This window comes from Necator americanus, chromosome V (assembly GCF_031761385.1).
Source record: "Necator americanus strain Aroian chromosome V, whole genome shotgun sequence".
Taxonomy (NCBI): domain Eukaryota; kingdom Metazoa; phylum Nematoda; class Chromadorea; order Rhabditida; family Ancylostomatidae; genus Necator; species Necator americanus.
In genome coordinates, this window is record NC_087375.1 from 3,546,294 (window position 1) to 3,572,190 (window position 25,897).

General features: G+C 39.2%; 4 protein-coding genes across 4 annotated transcripts; 2 read left to right on the plus strand and 2 right to left on the minus strand.

Moving 5' to 3' along the window:
- Positions 1-1,727: 1,727 nt before the first annotated feature.
- On the plus strand, positions 1,728-5,861 carry RB195_012821 (uncharacterized protein; the record flags this gene model as incomplete). Its single annotated transcript, XM_064202379.1, has 6 exons — positions 1,728-1,773; positions 2,492-2,577; positions 4,748-4,829; positions 5,474-5,546; positions 5,606-5,680; positions 5,756-5,861. The coding sequence occupies 6 exons, from the start codon at positions 1,728-1,730 to the stop codon at positions 5,859-5,861; spliced, it is 468 nt and encodes a 155-aa protein (XP_064058260.1).
- A 73-nt stretch (positions 5,862-5,934) lies between these two features.
- RB195_012822 (uncharacterized protein) lies at positions 5,935-7,619 on the minus strand (the record flags this gene model as incomplete). Its single annotated transcript, XM_064202380.1, has 7 exons — positions 5,935-6,102; positions 6,180-6,326; positions 6,449-6,544; positions 6,616-6,762; positions 6,833-6,980; positions 7,325-7,413; positions 7,485-7,619. The coding sequence occupies 7 exons, from the start codon at positions 7,617-7,619 to the stop codon at positions 5,935-5,937; spliced, it is 930 nt and encodes a 309-aa protein (XP_064058261.1).
- Positions 7,620-8,159: 540 nt separating this feature from the next.
- On the minus strand, positions 8,160-14,789 carry RB195_012823 (uncharacterized protein; the record flags this gene model as incomplete). Its single annotated transcript, XM_064202381.1, has 20 exons — positions 8,160-8,264; positions 8,336-8,434; positions 8,509-8,612; positions 8,771-8,852; positions 9,260-9,347; positions 9,404-9,489; positions 9,551-9,638; positions 9,736-9,867; positions 10,827-10,963; positions 11,281-11,363; positions 11,431-11,530; positions 11,605-11,786; positions 12,429-12,582; positions 12,677-12,820; positions 12,877-12,966; positions 13,300-13,394; positions 13,463-13,562; positions 13,623-13,694; positions 14,505-14,632; positions 14,720-14,789. The coding sequence occupies 20 exons, from the start codon at positions 14,787-14,789 to the stop codon at positions 8,160-8,162; spliced, it is 2,139 nt and encodes a 712-aa protein (XP_064058262.1).
- Positions 14,790-16,769: 1,980 nt separating this feature from the next.
- RB195_012824 (uncharacterized protein) lies at positions 16,770-17,944 on the plus strand (the record flags this gene model as incomplete). Its single annotated transcript, XM_013435392.2, has 5 exons — positions 16,770-16,917; positions 17,178-17,343; positions 17,404-17,485; positions 17,557-17,660; positions 17,797-17,944. The coding sequence occupies 5 exons, from the start codon at positions 16,770-16,772 to the stop codon at positions 17,942-17,944; spliced, it is 648 nt and encodes a 215-aa protein (XP_013290846.2).
- Positions 17,945-25,897: the final 7,953 nt, after the last annotated feature.

Here is a 25,897-nt window from a genome sequence, read left to right on the forward strand (position 1 = left end):
TTTCAGAAAATTTTTTATCCAGAAGAGAATTTTAATGGTATACACCTTTACTGCGACCATTTGCAAAAGTTTGCACGGAGTGGGATTTGAACCCACGCACCCGTACGAGTACCAGAACGCCCAATCGCTGTCTCGCGACAAGTGTATGCTTGAGTCTGGCGCCTTAGACCACTCGGCCATCCGTGCCTGTGGATGGAAATTTCCAGGAAACTCAAATATTTCCCCAATTTTTTGGTCCAAAGTGATTCTCAATATTATAAACCCTCTCTGAGACCATTTGCAAAAGTTTGCACGGAGTGGGATTTGAACCCACGCACCCGTACGAGTACCAGAACGCCCAATCGCTGTCTCGCGACAAGTGTATGCTTGAGTCTGGCGCCTTAGACCACTCGGCCATCCGTGCCTGTGCATGGAAATTTCCAGGAAACTCAAATATTTCCCCAATTTTTTGGTCCAAAGTGATTCTCAATATTATAAACCCTCTCTGAGACCATTTGCAAAAGTTTGCACGGAGTGGGATTTGAACCCACGCACCCGTACGAGTACCAGAACGCCCAATCGCTGTCTCGCGACAAGTGTATGCTTGAGTCTGGCGCCTTAGACCACTCGGCCATCCGTGCCTGTGGATGGAAATTTCCAGGAAACTCAAATATTTCCCCAATTTTTTGGTCCAAAGTGATTCTCAATATTATAAACCCTCTCTGAGACCATTTGCAAAAGTTTGCACGGAGTGGGATTTGAACCCACGCACCCGTACGAGTACCAGAACGCCCAATCGCTGTCTCGCGACAAGTGTATGCTTGAGTCTGGCGCCTTAGACCACTCGGCCATCCGTGCCTGTGGATGGAAATTTCCAGGAAACTCAAATATTTCCCCAATTTTTTGGTCCAAAGTGATTCTCAATATTATAAACCCTCTCTGAGACCATTTGCAAAAGTTTGCACGGAGTGGGATTTGAACCCACGCACCCGTACGAGTACCAGAACGCCCAATCGCTGTCTCGCGACAAGTGTATGCTTGAGTCTGGCGCCTTAGACCACTCGGCCATCCGTGCTAGTGGATGGAAATTTCCAGGAAACTCAAATATTTCCCGAACTTTTTTGTCCAGAAGAGAATCTTAATGGCATACACCTTTACTGTGACCATTTGCAAAAGTTTGCACGGAGTGGGATTTGAACCCACGCACCCGTACGAGTACCAGAACGCCCAATCGCTGTCTCGCGACAAGTGTATGCTTGAGTCTGGCGCCTTAGACCACTCGGCGCGCCCTGCCTGGGGCTGTAAATTTCCAGGAAACTCAAATATTTCGCGAATTTTTTTATCTAGAAGAGAAGAGCAAACTTCAGCAGGAATTGTCGTGAGTGCTGTCGTTGTCAACGAGTGCTCGATTTGATCTTCCTCCTTATCTTCTGATATCTGGTTTTTTTTAGATTATGTTAGAGTTGTTGAATGTTTTGTCTAGTAGTAGTTCTAACTTTTGCTAATGATTTATAATATCTAACAATCTTCTCACCTGTGCGATTATTGCTTAAGCTAAAGCTAGTTGCTCAAGCCGATTTTCATGCAAACTTGACAGGATTCTGTCTAAGCGTACTACAAAAAGGATATGAAAAAGTAAATAGCAGATATTTCGCTATTAATGTGCTATATGGTCAGCGTTTCTTAACATTTTTAAAACTGGTCTACCCGTATCAAGAAAATATTATTTAGGAGAGATTACCGGTGCCATGCGATTCCACATCGTGCTACTCCAAGTGATCTCAGCTCAGGCAGGTATCTGCTATTTATAACACTACTTGTCATTAAAGGGCTCTCCAAAGCAAATTTATCCAATCATTCGCCATCTTTGAGAAGATTTATTATGTAAAGCACCAGCTTTTTAGCTGCAATCAGATGATCTGCACTTTTCTGGTGTGACGGGGAAGTGGAATACGTTCATATTCATTTCGTTGCCCTCGTTTAAACATCAACAAAGTTTTAAATATCTATTCATAGGTGATTTGCGGGCAGGTGTTGCGCAGTCGTTTAGAGGTACGTTGTAGCCACACGATCGATGGTTCGAAGCCGTCTTGGTGCAAACTAAGCTCTTTGCCTCTCTCTCGCTCCTGCTTTTTGTAGATGACGATCTACAAAAAGCAGGAGCGAGAGAGAGGCAAAGATCATGTAGGAGCAAAGATCATGTAGGATCAGATCTCCCAGCTGTGTTGCATCAACACTCACGCAGAAGTTGTTTCCAGCAGTAAATGGAGCTTGAAACAGGGTTTGAAAGTATAACAACAAAAACGCAGAACATACCATACAATTCGGAAAATCAGATAGAAACAGTACAGATGTTGATCGGTGTGAAGAAGTGTGGTAGTTCTGTGTGGCTCCAATACATTTCCTCTCCCTGAGGGAACCCAACGTGGAAAATATCCGACAGTGTAACAGGAAAAACTACTTTAACAATTCTCTTTACAGCAGAAGAATTTTGAGTCACTCGATATTGCAGCACTGCAGAACTGCCCTATGGCGTCGATACGTTCCATTGTTAGCCGAGCGACAGAAGTCACGAAAGATCCAGCCACACAAATGCAGGCACGTGACGTAAAACTTGTGTTAATTTTTTATAGGCTCAAACTAACTACGGTTTAGTTCCTCTGACCAAAGAACACTGTCAGGTCAACAACTGATCCAGAAATGAGATTATAACCGTATAAAGGTTTATGTTCGGTGCATTGCAGAACATGGTAGCCAGCTGCACAAAACTGGGTAGGTTTGAATAGAGAAAAAAGTTGCAGAAAGTGACTATGGCGATGTATACAAACAAATCTCCGTTGATCATTAACGTAGCAGTGGCAGTTTTCTGAAAAGTGTGATTGGACGTACGTCCTAATTAATTGATTCGATCCCACGGTGATACCTCTGGTTTGCATTCGGTCTTCCAGTGCATTTATCTATCTGTTCGGACCTAACAGCACGATCCGAGCGGTATACAATGTTTCAGTACATGCAACTTGAGGAAGATGTGGACAACATTTTCTACACTTCCTCTCCGAACCTGGTTTTTTCCTGTTTTATGATCCAGTGTTGAGAAATAGAAAATGAAATTGTGAACAAATAGCTCTTTGCTATACATAGCTTGAAGATGTGCCAATCAACAATGTCACCAGGTGGCACAGTCAAACTCTACCAAGTAATTGTTGTTGCGAAGAAAAAACATCCTGAGGAGGAAAGGAAATGGCAGCCATACTCATACATCTACTGCTCATTACAAGCGGAGATTAGAAGTAGAAGTTGTTGATCTGCTAGATATGGTAGAAAATGCAGATGATATGGGATAGAGACGAAAATAAACTGGAGTAGAACGCGGTGAAGAAATGAGTAGACGGTAGCACAGAATTGCTTCATTTTCTGGAATCCAAATGATGCCGGAAGAGAGGTTCACTTATTCTTGTACTGTGCACAGTAGAGCAGAACTACGTATGTTCGTAGACACATATGTGTTACTAAAGTAGTTACTGCTGCACAACGGACACCACATCACACTATCCACTAGGCTATCACACCTGCTTAAGTTACTTCCAACATTCCCAACATTCGCCCTACATTCCCATCAACCCACGACACACAACGTAATATCGCTTCATGCACACGAAATGAATACAAAGGCGATGCAATAAGCCGAAGCAACCAAGCCGACTGTATCACGAAATCAAGAAAGAAGATAAACAGACATTGGTTGCTGAAATCGGCCCCTTCATATTACCTGGGCTCGAGTGGGCGGAGCTTCGCGGGAGAAGGCAGCCTATGCGCCAGCTCACTGGCAACAGCGAACGCATTTGGCTCCCTAGTGCGGTATAACTATGCTCCCGGTCAACTGAGGAGCGATGCAAACCGCGACAAAGAGGTTCCAGTGTGTGTCCGATCGATCGGACGTTCAAATCCGCTCTGATGCTCACCAAGCCCTTCATTGTTTCGGGGTCGATAAATTGGTACCAGATTTGTCTGGGAGGATAAAGACACTGACTTTACACATCAGCTGGCCCCCGCAAGTCGTGGTATGGGCCAGTTATACGTTCGTAAAGCACAAACGATTCTGAATTGCAGTGAAGGCAGTGACGCACACCAATCGGATTGATTAACTTCAAACACTTTGGCCTTTATCCTTTAAAGGCATCACCCCACGAATCTGAGGTGGTGCAGATTTCAGATGGAGTATTCGTATACCGGATGGGAGACTATGGAGAGTGGGGTGATCCCGTCCATTTCTTCCTAATTGCCGTAAAAAACGGCCTGGAAGATGCGGCGCCGCACAGGGCGGACGTGCTCCAGTCGAACTCCTTGTAGAAAGTATTGCGCCAGAACGCCTGAAGACGTATCTTCCGGGCCGTTTTTACGGCAATCAAGGAGAAATGGACGGAATCACCCCCCTCTCCATGGTCTCCCATCCCGTATACGAATACTCCACCTGAAATCTGTACCACCTCAGATTCGTGGAGTGATGCCTTTAAAATCTCATTTTAGCAGCTAGCTCCTGCGTTCTGCAAGTGCCCTGAATATAAACTTTTGCAGAGCTACGGTTTCAGTTTTGTTCAGTTAAATGACAGTATTTGTTGGAGAGTTATTGCTGTCGAATGATGAGGTAGCGTGAAGTTGAAAACACACTTTTTTCGTATCCAGTATGTGTCAAAAAAGGAACATCAGAGAGACATTGAAGAAATTCTTTTTTTCAATTCTTTTTTTTTCTCTTACCACTCAATTTTAGATGATACGGCGAATTATAGAAGATATATATGGAGGATCATGGGGTGTGCTAATCATACGTAACCCAACGCTTGTTTCCAGCGGTAAACGTTGCTTTCATTTATCCTACTTCCTTCACTACTACTTCTCCCTCTGGGCAAAAGCAACTTATGGTTTCAATAGAATTTTGCATGTGTGCGTTAAAAATTGTACGATATTTCTTCCTCTCCCAATACAGCCTTTTCGATGCGTTTAAATCTTATCCTTTTATTTTTGTGGTTCTGTTAGATGGCATATTTTCAATTATCGCAAGGATTTTACTGGTTAATTTAATCTCACTGCTAGCAAGTGTTTGAGAAGTTATTTGTTAGCAAAAACCACAAAAAACGCTGAATACCTCCTACAAATCCGGAAATCCTTGAAAGGAATACAAGCATTGCATGACGACAAAGCACTCCTTAGCGCCGTACAAATGATAGCATAAGAGCCCCGAGGGTGAATTTTTTATTCCGAACAATTCTTGTATTGTAAACATTTGTTTTATTATTTTTATTTTTTTATTTTATTAACTTCATTTACATCACATACGCGACGCTCTCTCATTTCATTTCTCGGTCAGTTGCAAAGAAAAGCTTCAATCTAGTTAGCGCTTCTAATCCATCCAATTTCTAAGCTATGTTGGGAGCAACTCGCTGTATTCCTGTGACATAAAACAATTATTTGGATTTTCACGAGATTTTTTTTTCAGAGGTACACTGGACGATCCCAGATCACAACAATGCTGATGGTACGCCAGGTTTCTGTCTAACAGTTGTAAAAGGGTGAGTGGCGCAGAGGTTAAGAAATTTAGTTCACAACACACAAGCGACATTTTTTCTAGATGGCAATACAACGTCTTCAAAACAGGTGCTAAGGATCTACGAGATAGAGTGACCGTCGAGGACATAGTGAAAAGGTAACAAACAATTAAGTCAACTTTTTGCAGAAAGTGGACGAGCGGCGAGGGGATTCATCTCAGTTTTTTTTTTAGAATTCGACAAGCTGACGAAAAACCAAGGCCAACGCGAATGAGTGTGAAGGAGTTTGATAAGAAGCTTATTCAAACCATACAAATATTAGAAGTTCATAAGAGATAGCAAATACAGATTACTACTGAACATTGAGAACACAAGAGAATTTTACCCTCGACTCTGACTATCTTCGAATTAGTCACAAGCCTAGTGTTTTCATAATGTTATTATTGTGAGGCATTTGCAAAAGTTTGCACGGAGTGGGATTTGAACCCACGTACCCGTACGAGTACCAGAACGCCCAATCGCTGTCTCGCGACAAGTGTATGCTTGAGTCTGGCGCCTTAGACCACTCGGCCATCCGTGCCTGTGAATGGAAATTTCCAGGAAACTCAAATATTTCCCGAATTTTTTTGTCCAGAAGAGAATCTTAATGGCATACACCTTTACTGTGACCATTTGCAAAAGTTTGCACGGAGTGGGATTTGAACCCACGCACCCGTACGAGTACCAGAACGCCCAATCGCTGTCTCGCAACAAGTGTATGCTTGAGTCTGGCGCCTTAGACCACTCGGCCATCCGTGCCTCTGTCTGGAAATTTCCGAGAAACTCAAATATTTCCCCAATTTTTTGGTCCAAAGTGATTCTCAATATTATAAACCCTTTCTGAGACCATTTGCAAAATGTTTGCACGGAGTGGGATTTGAACCCACGCACCCGTACGAGTACCAGAACGCCCAATCGCTGTCTCGCAACAAGTGTATGCTTGAGTCTGGCGCCTTAGACCACTCGGCCATCCGTGCCTCTGTCTGGAAATTTCCGAGAAACTCAAATATTTCCCGAATTTTTTTGTCCAGAAGAGAATCTTAATGGCATACACCTTTACTGTGACCATTTGCAAAAGTTTGCACGGAGTGGGATTTGAACCCACGCACCCGTACGAGTACCAGAACGCCCAATCGCTGTCTCGCAACAAGTGTATGCTTGAGTCTGGCGCCTTAGACCACTCGGCCATCCGTGCCTCTGTCTGGAAATTTCCGAGAAACTCAAATATTTCCCCAATTTTTTGGTCCAAAGTGATTCTCAATATTATAAACCCTTTCTGAGACCATTTGCAAAATGTTTGCACGGAGTGGGATTTGAACCCACGCACCCGTACGAGTACCAGAACGCCCAATCGCTGTCTCGCAACAAGTGTATGCTTGAGTCTGGCGCCTTAGACCACTCGGCCATCCGTGCCTCTGTCTGGAAATTTCCGAGAAACTCAAATATTTCCCCAATTTTTTGGTCCAAAGTGATTCTCAATATTATAAACCCTTTCTGAGACCATTTGCAAAATGTTTGCACGGAGTGGGATTTGAACCCACGCCCCCGTACGAGTAGCAGAACGCACAATCGCTGTCTCGCAACAAGTGTATGCTTGAGTCTGGCGCCTTAGACCACTCGGCCATCCGTGCCTCTGTCTGGAAATTTCCGAGAAACTCAAATATTTCCCCAATTTTTTGGTCCAAAGTGATTCTCAATATTATAAACCCTTTCTGAGACCATTTGCAAAATGTTTGCACGGAGTGGGATTTGAACCCACGCACCCGTACGAGTACCAGAACGCCCAATCGCTGTCTCGCAACAAGTGTATGCTTGAGTCTGGCGCCTTAGACCACTCGGCCATCGTGTCTGTCTGGAAATTTCCGAGAAACTCAAATATTTCCCGAATTTTTTTGTCCAGAAGAGAATCTTAATGGCATACACCTTTACTGTGACCATTTGCAAAAGTTTGCACGGAGTGGGATTTGAACCCACGCACCCGTACGAGTACCAGAACGCCCAATCGCTGTCTCGCGACAAGTGTATGCTTGAGTCTGGCGCCTTAGACCACTCGGCCATCCGTGCCTGTGTCTGGAAATTTCCGAGGAACTCAAATATCTCCCGAATTTTAAAATCGTGTGGTATAGTTCATTTGTCATTAGTGAGTTCATCACTTCTATCTGCAACGAGTTCCCACCGAATTAATGGAATCGCTGACATTCGGATCTTCAATTTTTTAAAAGTAGCTAGCATCTCTTCTCAGAAGAGGTAGAAATAGGAAAAAAAAACCGGTGTTTCCCATCGACTTCTTATCAGTGGCTTTATTTTATAACTGGATAACCTGCAAACTTCTTTCACAGAGAGCCAGTAACTAACGAAAAAAAAAACGAACAAACAAACAGAAACCCCAGAAACTCGGTGAACTAAAAAAAATCATCTCTCTGCATTTTTCTACTTTGTAGCACCGCTGTTCTTCGTTAATTACTCAAACGAATATATACAAACATTTCTGACAAATGATATGGATTGATACTATAAACGGTGAGAAAAACAAAAACACAGATGTAGAAGCAGAAATTTGGCGTTTGCGCACAGTTCAATTATTTCCGAAATTTAATTTCATGAAATATTGGATACGTATTCTTCATTATAGATTCCATCTTCCAACATTATTTCCTCCTCGTGGGCTACTTCGTCTCCATGAGAAGCTTCAGTTAACCATACCTGAAAAAATAATGAGACTTACAAGAAGCTATGGAAAATATGATTTGATTTAATCGCAATTTAAGACTAACTTGTTGGTCAGATTCTTGAATTTGTGGAAGGCACATACTAATTCGCTCCATTCTATCCATGAATGCTTCAAAACGATCCAATAATCTTGCTTGTCTTTCCTGAAGTTTTTTTCGTCGAAATTTTCACAACAATGATCCTGTTCAATTTTCATATGTGTTTTCTTGTTTCTCACCTGTAACTCATATTCAGTCCTATACATGACAGTATGAGTACTTTCACTAGATGCTCCCTCGTCCATGTCTCTACGAAAGCGTTTCAATGGAGGAGAATTTCGATCTGAAATGATGAAATTAGGATATGGTAGGAACACGATAAAATACTCAACATGCACAAGAAGTGTTCGAGAGTTACAGGAGTTCGCGGATGTTTGCTATTTTTGCAAATAAATTTCAAGCTGTAAACGTTTCACTCCTCTAAAGTAAAAAAAAAATCACCTGAAGAAAGTGATTGCATGGGTTGAGTTGAATATATGGAGTTCATGGGGCGTTCACGTTCAGCTCCTTCAGGCACCCTCACCTGTAGAAGAAATAATAAGATGCCTACAGTGAAAAAATCCATAAACGTTGGTTTCAATGTGATAATCAAGCGAACTTACGTTCTATAAGTAGATTTTTACATTAATAAAGTCGTCTCTTTTCTTAATCTTGTTATTATGAACATTTTCCGGTTCTGGATGCAGATGCGTAATCCCAGTGGATAGAAACTCAAAACGGCTTTTTTTCGCAATGAAACCAGTTGTATTCAAGAAGATACTTGAAGAAACTGAGAATTTCATTAAGCAAATACGATCTGTCCATTTTGACAAGTTGCACATTCGGTTGCACAGTTGACTCAGCGCTTTTGTTTCACTTTGCAGAGGTTAATTCACAACTTACACGTCAAACATAAATGAAATCAGTCGTAAGAAAAAAAGAAATTCTAACCCTTCTCTGAGGACCCGCTTCAAAATATTCCGGTTCTCCTTTCCAATAATACGTCATCACAGCCAACATCATACAAGCCTCGTAAATCCTACAATCAAATAGTTCCAACAATCTATGCCGAACTAGTTAAAAGGCAATAATCACCTGCTTTTTGCTGGACTCCTTCCAGTATAAATTTTACGGACAAATCTTCCGTTTACAGACGGATGTTCATAACGCTTCGACAGAATCTTTAAAAAAAACCTATTGGAAGAGAAAAAAAAAATTAAAAAAAAAGAGATGGAATCCCACCTGCACATCGTATTCGGCTCCTTCTATGAGTTTACACCCACGATCTACACGCACAGCATCGCCAGTATCAGAATCAATTTTATAGTATCTAAACAACAACTGACAAACGGACCAGCTTGATTAAACATAAATTAGAACAAAAGAATAAAGTGAGGTAACAATAAAAGAATAAAAAATGGCAATACCTAGAGTTTCCAGCGGGTTTACCCCAGCAGCCGTTATCGTCTCTTCTCAACTCGGCATCCGTGACAAAATTGCACAGGTCAATCACGAATGTTCCGCAGTCGCGATACCCCTGTGGAACTCGGTTACATATTCTGGAATAATTATTGTCGAAAAGGGATTTTTAATCTCATTACAAGTTATTTCATAACACTAAAGGACAGGAACAAGAAGTACTAACAATAAAGGTAAACAAGAAGCAGGAAGAAATCACAAAAAAGGAAATTCAAAATCCTAAGATTCTGGTATAATAGCAGAGCTGGAAAGAGTCATATAAAAAGGTTAGCAAGTTCGCATGTTTCTTTTTTTCTTTTCGTTCATTTTTTATTACCTGTAATCTTTAGTCCAACTTCCTGATAGGTTTGAAATTGGGATTGAAAAGTTTATGACTTCTAGGCAAAGACTTGGATGTTTCACTAGTTTACCTCTTCTTACTTTGCTGATTAACTTTGGAAAAGGAACTAAAGCGATCAAGACCTCGTCGCCGCATCGTAGAAAGAGGGAATAGTGGGGGACACAAATTTAAGGAAAGAAATGCGCAAAGAGAAGTAAATGCTAATGAATACAATAACAAAACTCATATCAGGCGTCACCTTTCCATTTTTATTTTCCTTTTTTTTACAAGGGACAATACTGATAACAACAAACTACAGCAGCCTTATACTAAAGAGTTGTTAGAGTTAGAGTTTTAAAGAAATTGTTCGCTCTTGACTACATCGAATCTTACATATATCCACGAGTGAATAGTAGCCTGCTTGGATTGTCCACAACGTCACCCACACAAGTGTATCGCTCATGTAAAAAGCTTTGCTCTTTTCCACTTCTATCTCCTACTTTCTCGATTGCATTCCGGACTTTTTGGATAAAAAGAATCAAAATACCCTTCACTTTAGAACTTTTTTTTTCGAAACAAAAAATTTTATAGTCGTTGATTCCATTCTTATTCGTTTAATCATTTCATAAAATCCGAAATCAATCTAATGATTGTGAAAATTTCTAAAATAATATATAAAGAGAGACATATAAAGAGATATTCTATGGATCAAAAACTTACTTCGATGGCTCCACAACGGTTCCTCCCAAAATAATGGAAGCGGCAGCATTAAAATCAATCGCTCCAACTGCATATAAAGGACAATCACCAAAATAAGCGGAACATGTGGCGGGAAGAGCAGCCATTGCGCCTCCTTGCTAAAATATCTATAAATAAGAATGAAACGATGTTTTGAACAGTGGAACTATCTCCTACGTAGATTTCTTCTTCACTTTAAGTGATAATTAATCCAAAATAATGAAAAAAATAGTAAGTTGAGCATAACAATTGTATTACGAATGGAGCCTAAACTCTTAGTTTCATTTCACATCAGTTTCATTTTCGATTTTTCTATACTATGTCTTACTATGACTTTTTTTATACTATGTCCTTAGGCCAGGATTCATTACAAGGCAAATATCCCAATCTTATTAGTCTCCGCTATTCAAAATTCTTGACGACAGAGGGAACGTACGAACGATGCTGCCTGCCAGTCTTTCGATCCTGGAGGTGGGTGCGGAACTGGCGGTCCATCTCTTCGATTTTTCACGGGTATAGCTAAAAGACGAAACATTTAGAATCACATGTCCAAAGGAGTTTCTAAGACATTTCATCCAGAACATACGAATAACTCTAAAATCGAACGGCTCGCCAATCCATTCGTATGTAATTACAATAAATGATATCACTTCCTTGCGCTCAGGTGGATATAAGGCGGAGTAAATCTTAAAAAAACATACAACAAATAATATGGATCTGTTGCTATACAGCTGCATACTGTGTGTCTCTAAAATACTACCTTCTTAATGAAACGATTTTGTCCACCGTTCACGTTAACCGTCACAGGATGTTCGTATCTTCGCATCATACATTTCCAAATATATTTTGCTTGTGGAAGCAAATTTCCACGACCATCGTCCATTCGTGTGAACACTCCATTACTAGAGTTGCCATAGTACCGATTTCGTCCAGTAGGTCTTCCTAAGAATGCATAAAGGATACAAAATGTATAGCGTTAGTCAATCCGCTTGGAATGCGCGACCGCGTTCACTTCAACTCAGATTCGTTTGAGCTTTACGAACGCGAAACTAGCCTGTAAAATGACTTGCAGGGCTAACCAATGTGTCAAATAAATGTTTTTATCCTCCCAGACAAGTCTAGTACCAATTTATCGACCGGATGAAAGGAGCGATGGAAGAATTGGTTCCCATTTGGAGTTGGAGGTTTCGAGCCATCAACTATGCAGTCACGGCCAGACCTATTAGCATCTGTGCTACACCTACACGTCTAAGCTTGTCTTGTACACAAATGCCCACAAAAAATCACTGTTGAGTCGCATTGATCCCACAAATAGAATCTGTGTGGAAACTAAGCTTACTTGTGATTTAGAATACTTCATTGTGCAAACAGTTCTTTCCGAATAACAAGCAAAAGTCACTAGCACTAATGGAACACCCTTACTTGTTAGCACACAATGCCGTTTTCCCCTACAGGATTCTGTGAATGTCCTGAGGAGCATCCATGTCCCAGTTTGCGCAAAAGGACCGAGCATATGAACTAGCCACAATATCGTTAGCTTTATAATACACTATTTACGAGGACAATAGAGAACCAACAACTCACCCCACGAACCTAAACCATCATGGTTACAATAAGTTCGATGAAGATTTTCACAGTTCACAACGAAAGTGCCTTCTCCACGGAAGCCTTGCGGAATGCTATTACACACTTTACTTTCTTGCACAGGCACAGCACCAGTCAAAATATAAGATGCTTCCTAAAAAAATGTAGAGACTCAATACTAAGATATTTGTGTGATAATAAGTGCAACAAAAAAGAACGCACTCCTCAATTTTTAAAGACAATCATACCTGGAAATCGATAGGTCGATCCCAGTACAAAGGCCACCTCTGATGTTTATGAATCAGCTGTTTCCTTTTACTATAAATTTGACCAGGATCCAATGCAAAAAAATCCGAATTTCCAGACTCATCATCTAAGGGGACTTCTAAAACCTGCAAAACAATTCTGAAGCACGGATGAATTCAGCTGTTTATGAGTAAGGACTTACATGTTCAGCACCCGGGTATGAAGCTGATATGCTATCTTCGCCTCCTTCCGTCATTTCATAGTCACAACGAAGAAGATCCGCATGAGCAGCCTACGAGAAGCAACAATATTGCTACCTGTACAGCTGTGCAAAAGTCTACTCCACACCAAAAAATATCCAGAGAGTGCGAGGAAGAAAACCAGGTTATCTGCTATGATCGAAACTTTAGACAGACTTTACACCCTCCTTCGCCTTCTATTGTCATTATTTTGAAGAAAAAAACGAACAAATCACGCCAAGAAATAGCTCTGATAGGATTGAAACCTCAACACTCAAAAAGAAATTATTTTAACCTCAGATTTGCTAAATATAAAAATGTCTTGTGATACGAATTCGTGAATCCCCCCCCCCCCCCATTAGGTTCATTAACTAGAATAGAATTACCTTGCGGACAGCCACTTCACCATACATTTTGAAAAGTGACTTCATTCCAGGTACAGTTTGCGATCCAGTAGAAGAGCCAGGAAAATCACCTGGGTCTGGAAACGGAAAATCGAACATGGACCTAATCTGAGACCATTGGAGAAGAAAAAGGAATAGGGACTACCTCCCCATTGAAGCGAGCTGCATTCTCGAGCACTTATAGACTGACCAGTGCCGACGAATAATTGTGGCCGACTTCTGAGAAAGTCGCTGGTTTTAAGCACCTATAGATAAATGCTACTTGGAAAAATCCTATCTCTTCTAAAAGGCATTAAATAACAAACTGTAGCCGGTGCAAGATTCTTCCGTTCGTGTAAAACTGAATTATTCCATTCGACAGAAGAGGTAGGTTTAATCTGAAAAGTATAGAGATATCATGCGTGAATTAATGAATGTAAGTGAATTTTAGCGAATTTTTCATTTCCTGAGGAAATTTGGCAAATGGGAGGGTGGAAGCGCTTTATCTACCACACCTGACAAAAAATATAAATTTCCAGCTAACGTAGCTTCAAGAAGTATAAGTTACCGTGCTACTATTAGAGAAATGAGCAAAATGTTTAGAAATAGATTTCAAATTCAAAAATTTGGGAATTTTACTTTTCAGATTTGCAAACCTGTTATGCTGTTTCCTGCTAGATCAAGAACCATGCTACGAATAAGAAATCCTAAGAAGCTCTGGCTACCAAAGCCTTCCGAATCAAGATCACTTACCCAAAAGATGCTGCAATTTATGTCTTCCCGCGCAAACTACAATAGCTTTAAAAGTGTCATCACCATTTTTTCTGAAACTTTTAAAATTGAACTGAATGCCACTCAGTTGGTTCCTTCGTGATGTTAACAGAAAACTAGTAAGAAATAAAGCAAAGTGAAAGAAGCAAGTTTTATGCTTGATGTACTTTATGTATATGGTAGGTAAATGTATTTTATGGCAATTAACTTAACGAGATAAACGGGTCCCTCCGAAAATGACCCAGAACTGCAAGAAGATGGGGCAGCACCTTGAGGTCACCAATAGCGTGCAAAAAGTAAAATGAGCGTAAATCCGTGCTTAATAATCCTCAAAAAAAACCTACAGATGATGCATTAACCGTTAGAACAGCTCTGCAAGAAAAAAAAAAACACCCAAACTTCAGGTTAAAGTGGAATAATGAGAATTATAAACACACTTCAACTTCATCAGCCACATCGACGATATCCGTCAAAAGTTCTCCTTCCTCACCAGAACAGAGGATTTGATCGCAGTGCTCATTAACTCGACCTACTGATGTTTCCGTATGAAAATCTTCGCGAAGTCCTAGACAGCACAAGTGTCATCCGCAAATGAACAAAGCCAGAAATCAAAATAAGCACCAAGAACCACAAACAACATATTAAAACTGACTGTGGTCTATCTCAAAGGCGCTGCCACCATTGTGATGGTTTTCCTGAACAGTGTCCGATGATCGAATCATGGATGTTGGCGCCGATACTAAAGATGGCGTGTTCGAGAATTTCACGCTTCAACTGGCCTTGGAGCGTAGTTTGGGGGTGGAGCACTTTTGTGGTGCCTTATTCTGCCCGTATTGACTTCCAGATTCCATGTTCTTTTGTAATTGAGCCAAGCATCCTTTTTGTTTGGCGCTAATATATAAGAAGAAAGTGTAGTTAGGAGATAGGGCATTTAATCTTGTTCTTAATCCTAGAAGTGAATAAGTCCGAGCCGTAGTTCATATCCTGTATTACCTTCAAGAAAACTGAAAATGGCTGGAGATATGGCTTCTCCGCAATCCACATCTGATTGTAAAGATGATCTTTGTGCTCCAGGGACGTTTTTTAAGGTAAAATGTGGTTGGGCGAAGACACTCAGTGGTACCCTTATTTCTGGAAGTAAACAAGTAACTCAGTCGGAGCCCGAAAATCTAAGCACTAGTCTTAGAGCATCTATGACAAGTAGACTAAAGCCCCTAAGTGAAAAAAAGGAAGATATAGCCTCCGGAAATAACAGTGCGGTTGACTGTTATATATATCAAACTCTTAATTCTGTTCTGGAGGTAATACAACCAGTATGTAATATCCTAGTAGGGATGTTTGTTATTTTTACGACCCCGGGATTGTTCACTTAATTCTTATATTTTGCGATTTAGGGGCACCATTTTCCTAATTGAGTAAAAACGGCCCGGAAGATACGGCTTTTCGTTTTGGGATCATTTTGTAAGGAGGTTCGGTTGGGCGCGCCAGACTTGTGGGAGCCGTCTCCGGGCCGTTTTTTCGGCAATTAGAGAAATGGACGGAATCACCCCTCTCCGTGTCTCCATCCCGTTGAATACCCTGAACTCCTTTGTTGCTTTAATTCTTATATTTTGCTTATTTGAGCAATCGCAATTTTACTCTTTGGAAAGCTAGTAATAAATTGTAACATTATTTTGAGAGCTCTTTTTCTTTTATTTCAAGTTTAAGAACTTTTTTCCATGTAGTTTCTCCGCGCATTCTCTCTTACTGCTGTCGTGGCCCAATCTAATGCGCATCGTGGTCGCACACTCGTAGAATTTCGGCGCCTACAGTACATATTTAAATTTTAAATCTAACTAGGTAATTTTAATTTGGTTTAACATTGTTATTGTGGTCAGCCCAACAACTGGCTAATGAAACCAAATGGGATCGAATCAAATAAGTAGAACTAGAGTAGAGGACCTAAAAAGTAAAATTCCAGAGCTTTTAATTTGGAATCCTTATTCTAGACGAACTGCTCATTTCTGGCTTACTAGCACGGTACGCTACACTTTTTCGAGTTACATTGCCTGGTGATTTTGTATTTTCTGTCATCTGCAGTAGACGAAATGGGACCATCCATCCCTCCATTTGTCAAATTTTCCTCAGAAAATGGAAAATTCACTTGCATTTATTAGAAATTCGCACAGGACATCTCCATGATTCTGTATTGTGCTTTAACTGTGTTGTGTGAATGTGGTCGATAATCACCAATCATTGCTCTAAAAATTGGTGGTTATCGAAAATCCATTTTGGCTGGCGGTTCACGCGATCGATAGTCAAAAAAGTACAGCTAGAACTGTGGTTCTGGACGCCCGGCTACGGCAGGTTTTCAAAGAACTTTTTTTTGCAATAAATCATAAATTACAGTGTAACCACAGTATCTCTGTAACAGTTAGGGGTGAACCTGGGAATAGTAGGGTCAAAAAGACATGAAGCACGCTGTAGTTGCGTGAGCGGCTGCGCTCAAAGCGGCGCGGTAGAGCGTAGCGGTTAGCATCGAGTGGGGACCCATGCTAGCACCTCTCATCGCTGCAGTTCGCAATGGTCCCATCTCGATTCCAACCGCTATCTTCACCGCGTCGCTTGGAGCGCAGCCGCTTACGCAGCTGCACCGTGCTTCATGTCGTTTTGACCCGACTTTAGATATGTGTGGTCTGTTTCTTAGGTTTGATCTTACAGGGATGGCCACTGACGATCAGGATGTGAGAGTGACGGCTCTCAACGGGTATGATTGGCCTGTTGCTCTTCCGAAAAACATCCATGAAGCTGACCGTCCCATGCGTGACATCTCGTTCCAAGCAGTATGGACTGTCTCGAGTTGCAAATCAGGCGAGTGGTAGGCAGCTCAGTTATTGTTCTGAAAATTTTGCTTGTTTTCGTTCCCGAACTGTTATAGCAACCGTTTTTGAGCAGAATTTTGTCAAACATTTTACTGTATTTTACTGATGATATATGCATGCACGCAACGACCAAAGACAGCTAGCGCATTGATAATTAGTTTAGGAAATCAGCTAACATTTGCTTAAATCTTTTTTCAATAAGCCACTTGGACTAAGTATACTGCTTACTACTTAATGGTGATGTTCAAGAAGGGAATGGTATACACGAATTGCTGCACGACAGTGTTGACAAATACTGGCAAAGCGATGGACCCCAACCACATACAGTCACCATAGAATTCCCAAGGAAAACGGATATTTGCTTCGTTATGATGTATTTAGACTTTAAGAATGACGAGTCCTACACACCAAGCAAGTTAGTTCTTTTTCTGACGATTTTTGTCTAGCTTTTTATAAAATCATGAAAGAATTATAGGATTATTGTACATCTTGGTTCTTCATTAGCTCATCTTGACGACGGTCTTCCTGTGGAGTTCAACGAGCCAACAGGTTGGCAGGTTTGTTATTCGATTCAGTATGTGTTTATATCGATTTTTTGTCTTCATTTTTAGCCATGAGCTAATTTTAGTTGATAGACTTAAGATCGAGAAGAACAAACAGACCTTCTCGTGCCATGGTGGTACAACTACAAGTGGTACATAACCATCAAAATGGTCGTGATACGCACATAAGGTTTGTTCGTTGGGTAGCTGGCATACCCGTGTTTGCTTGAGAATAGACGTTTCGCCCGAAAATGTTACTTTTCGTACCCTGTACGATTTACCCTTTGAAAATGGCTGACAGAGCTGAGTACAATCTTTTTTTTCAGACACATTCGTGTGCTGGGGCCAACTAGGTCTCGGTTCGTCTCACATGCTCGATTGCACGTTGGTCGGCCAGGAACAGTCGATGACTTTGTACTGCCACCTGTTTCGGACCTGAACAAGCTGATCAGTAGCTGTATGGCTATTCGGTGACAACTGAAACCAATAAATCGTTTCGCTTTATATTTATATGCGTATGTAAGGGTGCTAAATATATAATAATTATGAATCAATTGAATAATGTGATTTGCTGCATCTTTCCAGACTTGTGGAAATCTTGAAGTTTCTATGGTTGAATCATATTTGACTGTACATAGGTAGTCATTTTCATAATTTGTCTACCTATTTAGAAAACTTGCTTAATTGTGTTCTATACTGAAACGTGAACACCACCGAAGTTACTGATAAGCGTTTGGGAATAAATGATCAGCAAAATGAACATGCAGCGGATGTACTCCATTTTACCTTTTGAATTAGACATTTTTCGAATCAAATAGGACAATTCTCAATTCAAGAGGAACAGTTTTTAATTCAAGCAGCAGTCTGATAACAAATTCAGGGCGAGCTATACAGTTCTTTACGAGAAATCTCTGCCTCCTCCAATTGGCTTGATGCCGCTCTGTAACATTGTAATTGCTTAACCATACTCTTCGTGGCTCTCTTCTACTCTACCGTAGGATAATCAGCTTCTGTTGCGTACTCATTGTAACCACAAAAAAAAAAAACATCTTTGAGCACTGTTTCGCTCAACAAAATTGCTCTTGTGTGGAAACGATTCCTTGATTGATAAAATCTTCGAAAATCGTTCACTCTGTTTACTGAGAAATTTAGTTCCACGTACAGTGTGTAGGAGCAAATTTCCTGCGTTTGGAGTAGTTAAAGGATGAAGGATAATCAATCCGCTTCGGATGCACCACTGAGTTCAATTCATGGTGGTCTGAGGTTTACGAACACGCAAATAGTTCGAACAATTACTTGCGGGGGCCAACCGATGTTCAAGTCAGTGTTTTTATCTCCCTGACAAGTCTGAGCTACCAATTTATCGACACGTACGGATGAAAGGCTTAGTTGGTCCTACGGTGGTTTAGAACCATCGATCGATCATGATGCAGTTCTAGAAAAGTCACTAAAACACACTACGGCGGCAGATTTTGTTTCCGCGGCCGCGTCGCGGCAGGCCACACTGGAGGAGAGCAGCAGGCTTTTACTGCTTACTATTCCTAATTGTGAGGACAATTGCGAATAGTTAGCAGTAAAAGCTGTCGTTTCTTCGATGTCCTTCTTCTCAACAGTTTTGCATCACTTTTGGTACGCTGTTGCTCGTTTTCAAACTTATTGCTACGTTGCTTATATTAAAGAGATGTGTTCCTTTTACAAACTCCCCTCCTTTTCTCTTCACGTATGCATTTCAGCTTCTGTCGTCTCTTCAGAGTCGTTCTTTACGTAAATGTAGCTTTACTTTCGATACATTACTTTATTCAAGTTGATTTCTACGTTGTCTATATTTAAGAGATATGTTTTTTTTTTGTGTAAGCTCCTGCTGTCTTCTTTTCATGCCTTTAGATTTTTGTCTTCTCTCGTTCTTCAGAGTCGTTCCTTACATCAGTCTGTCATATCATCAGACGTGAAGAGCGACTCTGAAGAAACTACGGAAAGTGAAAACCACACATGAAGAGAAAACCACATGAGTTCATAGAAGAAATATACCTTCTCCATGTAAGCAGCTTAGCAATAAACTCGAATAAAGAGCGGTAATGAATCAAAGATAAAGATAGACTGATGTAAGGAACGACTATGAAGAAACGAGAGAAGGTAAAAATCTAAAGCCATGAAAAGAAAAGAGCAGGAGCTTACACAAGAAACATACCTTTTAAAATATAAGCAACGTAGAAATAAAGTTGAATAAAGAGCAGTAATGTATTGAAAGTAAAGCTACGTTTACGTAAAGAACGACTCTGAAGAGACGACAGAAATGCTGAAATGCATACGTAAAGAGAAAAGAACGGGAGTTTGAAAAAGAAACACATCTCTCTAATATAAACAATGTAGCAATAAGTTTGAAAAGGAGCAACAGCGTACCAAAAATGATGCAAGATTGTTGAGAAGAACGACATAGAAGAAACGACAGAAAATGAAGCAAGAAAAAAGCTTTACATGTCCTCATAATTGCGAATAGTAAGCAGTAAAAGCCTGCGTCGAGGCTGCTCTGCTCTCCAATGTGGCCTGCCGCGACGCGGCCGCGGGAACAAAATCTGCCGCCGTAGTGTGCTTTAGTGGCTTGTCAGTTCCATGCAGACCTCTTTGTGACTGGGCTGCATCTGCCGTTGAAAAAAGCTGTACGAATCACAAATGTAAATAATGTAGAATTGCTGTTAGTACGTCCATCAAATGACTTTCGCTTGTCTCACAGTATAGTCGGGTGAAAACGACAAGAAGCACGGCGCAGTTGCGTAAGCGGATGCCCTCGAAGCGCCGCGTTGGAGCTGGCGGTTGGAATCGAGGTGGGGCCATCGCGAACGGCAGCAATGAACGGTAGGAGGGGTCCTACCTCGATTCCAAACGCTGCGCTCCACCGCACCGCATCGAGCGCAACAGCTTACGCAACTGCGCTGTGCTTCACGTCGTTTTGACTCTACTTTTCGTGTGATACAATCCTGACACCATTTCCCACGCTGCCGCGAATCCAACAAAAGAAAAAAAACATATAATTTTATAATTAAGGGATAATTTAATATTTCATCTATTTTATATTTATTTATTTATTTTTTAATCATAATATAGTAATAATTAAAATTATTTATTATTATTTATATTTTTTAAAATATTTTTAGGTAAGGTAATTTCTGCGTTCGCTACCTTTAACATGTTTGAAGCTCAATGTTATGGAATTTGAATGGATACCATCGCGGGTCAAATTTCCAGACTTCTGATGATGCTCATTAGTATTTATATATTTATTCATATTTATATTTTTATTTAATTATATTTATATTATTTTTATTGCATTACAATACAAGTAATGCTTTAAAATTTGAAGAAATTAGAAGCATTTCGCGAGTTTTCATCCCAAATAAGTAAAACAGTTATTATTCACATCCGTTTTTTCTTCATCCAGAGAAAATATTCGTACCTAAGCAGCATTTTGAAGCCTATATAGTGGCTAGGAGGCAGCTCTTCCCATCCATCCTACAGTGAAGTGAATTTGTTCCTATTTTTCGTGAGCGTAAATAACGAACTACTACCTCAGCGTTCAACCCAACGCGTACCGCGGTGTTCTTCCGACTTATTCGTTTTCTTCTTCTGGATAAGACAGGTACCTGTTTTCCTTCTTGTAGCCATGCAGTATGGATTCCACTTCTTCTAGGCAAGATTCTCCTGTTTTCCTGTATTAGCTAGGATTCTATTGGTGAAATTTTTCAATTTCAATGTTTTTTCACTTCATATTTTCAAAGTTTCCACGGAAATGTGGAATGGGAATAGGAATAACTCCTGGCATATTTTATTGTTCATCACAAAAAAAATAGATTAAATTAAATTAGATTGAGTTAAAAATGCGAACTATTGATTTTATTGGGATCAACAAGGTAATATGCATTTGTGAACAGCACAGTTCTATGAGATAAGAAGAATTCTATGAGATAAGATTATACTCTGCTATGGAGGCAGTAAATAGTTCAGATCCAGGTCCTTTCCTACGTCTTTCTCTCGAATTTCACAACCAGTTCCGTTTTTTTCCCGATTTTTCGTTGGTTCAAAATATGGTTTAGGATAATTAAAACATAACCTGAGGAATAGATCACTTTTTCCACCATCGTCACATCGTTCTTTTCCCTTGAACGTCCAGAAATTCGCACATAGGAACGCATCCAAGTATTTTTTAAATGAAGAAAGTAAATTTTAATTTTTTTTTTTAATTTTGATAAAAATTTCAAATAACGAATCACTAAAATCTTAAGCTTTTACATTTCAGTCTTCTTGCTTAACATTTCAACTCAAAGTTACGAAGTGCAGCGAATTTGATCTGATTTGGATTAATCTTCATCCATTCTGACGTATTTTTTTTGCATAGTTTTTACGTCAGAAGTCAGCTTCTGGATGAAAACAATGTATGAAAAATACGCAAAGTTTGTGCGAGTTTTTTAAAATATGCTATACGTTACAATTGAAATGTAGTAGAGATAGTTTATGGATATATTAGTTTATGGATATACCTTATATTTGGATATGTTTATTGGAATTCTCATAAAGCATAATGATAGTTCATAGAGTACATGTGAATCTGGGACCACTGGTCCCATTTCCATAGTTATTTCCCCAGGAATAATATTTGCATATTTTTTTCTCTCGCTCTTACTAACAGTACAATTGCAAGATTGGGTACATATGCGAGTAATCCATGAGCAATTTAGTCTTTTCCTCTTGTTTTGTCGGCCTACCACATCTGGGTCCTCAAACGGTGCGTGCCAACGCCACCCACTCCTCCTCTATCTCTGCTTTTATGTGCAGCTCCTTTCCCCGTGTGTATGAATATATCCTTAATTTTATGTATCCATCATCAGAAGGAGGCCTACATTTGCCCTTAAGGATTTAAGGAATAAGAGAAGCTTTATTGGATTGATTTACATGTACTTTACTACTTAGGGGGCCGTTTCACTTGCGTTCACTTACGTACACTACGCTTAAGTTCACTTACGGACACATAAGAGCAGTTTAAAATCAGGTTGATTGGATAATTAACAAGGTGATATGATAATATATTAATATTAATCTTAATAAATATATATATATAAATGTATTAATAAATATTAATAAATATATAATATAGTTCACAAATGTATATTGTGTTGTTAGTATTATTATTATTATTATTATTATTATTATTATTATTATTATTATTATTATTATTATTATTATTATTATTTTATTATTACTATTATTATTATTATTATTATTATTGTTATTATTATTACTATTATTATTATTATTAAGTATTAATCAGTTTAAAATTGGGTTGATTTACATACTTACTACTAATTATTACTTATTACTACTACTACTTTATTTATTTACATGTACTTTACTTACTTTCACTTACTTACTCATAAGATCACTTACTTACACTTAAGAGTAGTTTGTAACCAATTTTTATCTCCATAAGGAGAAGCGGTGGGCCAGCAAAATCTCTTCGAAACGAATTAAGTGAACAGAAAAAGTATAAATTATCAAAGGTCCCATTTACTAAGAAGTCACTGAAAACCCCGGAAAATAAATTGTGGGTTTTTTCCCTCTGGAAAAAAAAACATTGGAAAACCCATGGAAATGATTTGATTTGGCTAATATAACGAAATGATCAGGAAACCGCGGAAAAATCAGAAAAAAAATCGGCGAAGTTCAAGTTTTTAGAAATTTTCTACGAAATGTTTAAGTGTAATCGTGTAAATCTTCATTAAATACCCATTCGAGAACTCTGAAACGCGTGTGGGACCGTAATCGTCCTAATCGCTTTGCGTAAGCTGTCGCCGTCGAAAAAGGTCATTGTATAAACTATGTCTCACGTACACAACTTTTTTCCTACAGCAACTCGCAAATGTTTGGGATTGTTACATTTTCTTTATGAGTTTTCTTTTCTCTTAGTTTTCTTTTTTCTTTATGTTTCAGATTGCTAGCAGTTTCTCAGTTTTATACAACTGGAAAATATATTAAAAATAGAAAAATAAAGTTAAAATAAAAATGAAAATGTAAAATTATTCCGTTCGGAAGAGTCGCCAACCGTAAGAGTGCAATTTTTATGCCCGGGCCATGGTCTTATGGAATTTACTGGAATGATGAGAACGATTTGGTGGCATTGCACTACTGGGATCAGCTACATTTGTTCTTGGATTACGATTTTTAAATTTTTTCCTTAGAACCTACTTCTCAGAACAGCAGCAGGGCTTTGTAACGCATCAGTATGCATCACTGCTTCACTCTTTCATTACTGCTTTGATATCGAGAGCAGGTAGTGACAGCTTACGCTTTGCACCACCATTTCGCTCAGTTTCTCATATTTCGCTCATATTTTCTTCGCTTTTCCAGTTTGATCTACTATATTGAGCGGCTAAGATCGTAATAGTAAAGTCTCCTTCGTGAAAATAGTTCAGTATAGGAGGAAAAAATATTCTTTTTCTTTCAATATTTTCAATATTTTTAATAACAGTATCAATAAATATCAATACTAATAACAATATTTTCTAGCAAACCTCTGATTGTTTTGTTTTACGTTGTGATCCGCAGAAGAGCATTCCTCGTAATATACGCGTGGAAATTTTTAAAGTGTACATTTTTACTAATTATGTGACGATAATTAATTAATGGAGACAAAGCATGCAACGACACATTGTAACATTGTGATATCGTTCAATAAATAAATAAATAAATAAATTAATTAATGTCCTTTTAGCATGAATAAATAATTTTTTTCTTGAAACTAATCAAAAATTCTAATTACTTTCCGAACAACTCAATATTACAAAAAAAAAATACAATATTATAGAAGACATAGAAAATAAATGAAATATGACCTATGATGAAATATAATGCAAAAATAAGCTGGAATGCACTCATTACGAATTACAGAAGTGTATCTATTTATTTTGAGGCTATAATCTTTTAAATGTTTATTATTCGAGAATTACCGAGAAAAAACCTCTGGATTTTTCTGTTTCCGTTAATATCACCCGCACATTGATTGGGATTTCATCAATTTAAGTTGTTTTTTAAGTTCCTCTATCTCATATTCTATCATTTTATTTTCGCTATGTGGTGTTCGTGGTCCTCATGGCGTGTGGATCATCCCCTTTCCCTTCTTGTCCGCTTGCCAAGGGGTCCCTAACGAACTCGTTCGTTATGAGTTAAAGGCATCACCCCGCGAATCTGAGGTGGTACTGATTTCAGGTGGATTATTTGTATACGGCATAGTTGATTTAGGAGGAGGGAAGGGGTGTGATTCCGTCCATTTCTTCCTAATTTTCGTTAAAAAAAAACGGCCCGGGAGATGCGGCGCGTTCACAGGGATGGCACGCTCCAATCGAACTCGTTGTAGAAAATAGCGCGCCGGAACGTTCGTGGGGTGATGCCTTTAGGGTGTTCATCCAACTTGGTGCCAGGAAGAATTCTATTGTGAAGTTAAGGACTAGGAAAAGGATCTCACCCATGGATTTCACACGTTTCATAGCAGAAAAATTACCTAATGAACTCATCACAAGAATATCTAGGAACGAGTTCATATTTCTTGTAGAAGGGTTGAGCGAACCTTTTCACTTTTAGTTCACAGCACAGATGTTGGTTCGCTCGAACAGATTGAATTTAAATTGAATAAATTGAATCAGATCCAATTCTAAAATACGTAGGCACGTGTATGTGTACGCAAAATGCACTATACCCACGGATAAGTATAGTATATCTGTAGGTGTGCATGTACGTATTCAAATTGTTTCCACCAAGAAGAAAAATTAGACAAAAACTATAGATATAATAAAATGTAGATTTGAAAAAAAAATCAAAAATGCACCTTTTTGAATATAATTACATATAAATATAATTGTTATATTAAATTTAATTATTAATAAATAAAATAAAATAAAATAAAATAAATAATAAAATAAAATAAATATAATTATTATATTTATAATAATTAGGGGATGTAGTGCAGTCGGCAAGAGGTTCCGTCATATCTGCGCGATCGATCAGTGGTTTGAAACCGTCCTAGAGCTAACCAATCCTTTTATCCTCCCGGAATCGATAAATTCGAAGAATTCGATAATCTTCGTAAACCTTAAGTAATTCTGACTTTGAAGTGAACGTAGTGGCGCCACCCAAGCGGATTGACTTACACCAGACACTTTATCCTTTTTCTATCGTAATTATTATTATTTTTGTAATTATAATTATAAATGCTAAATTTAATTTAAACTTTAAATTAGCTGGTTATGAGGTCAGCGATACGTCGCTCTTCATTTTCTTTTAAACATATTTCTAAGAACTTACTCTCAACCGCATTTAGTTTACGGATTTGAGGACTCTATGTAGAATGAAGTGGGCTCCTAGGAGTAGACTCTCACTAAGGTG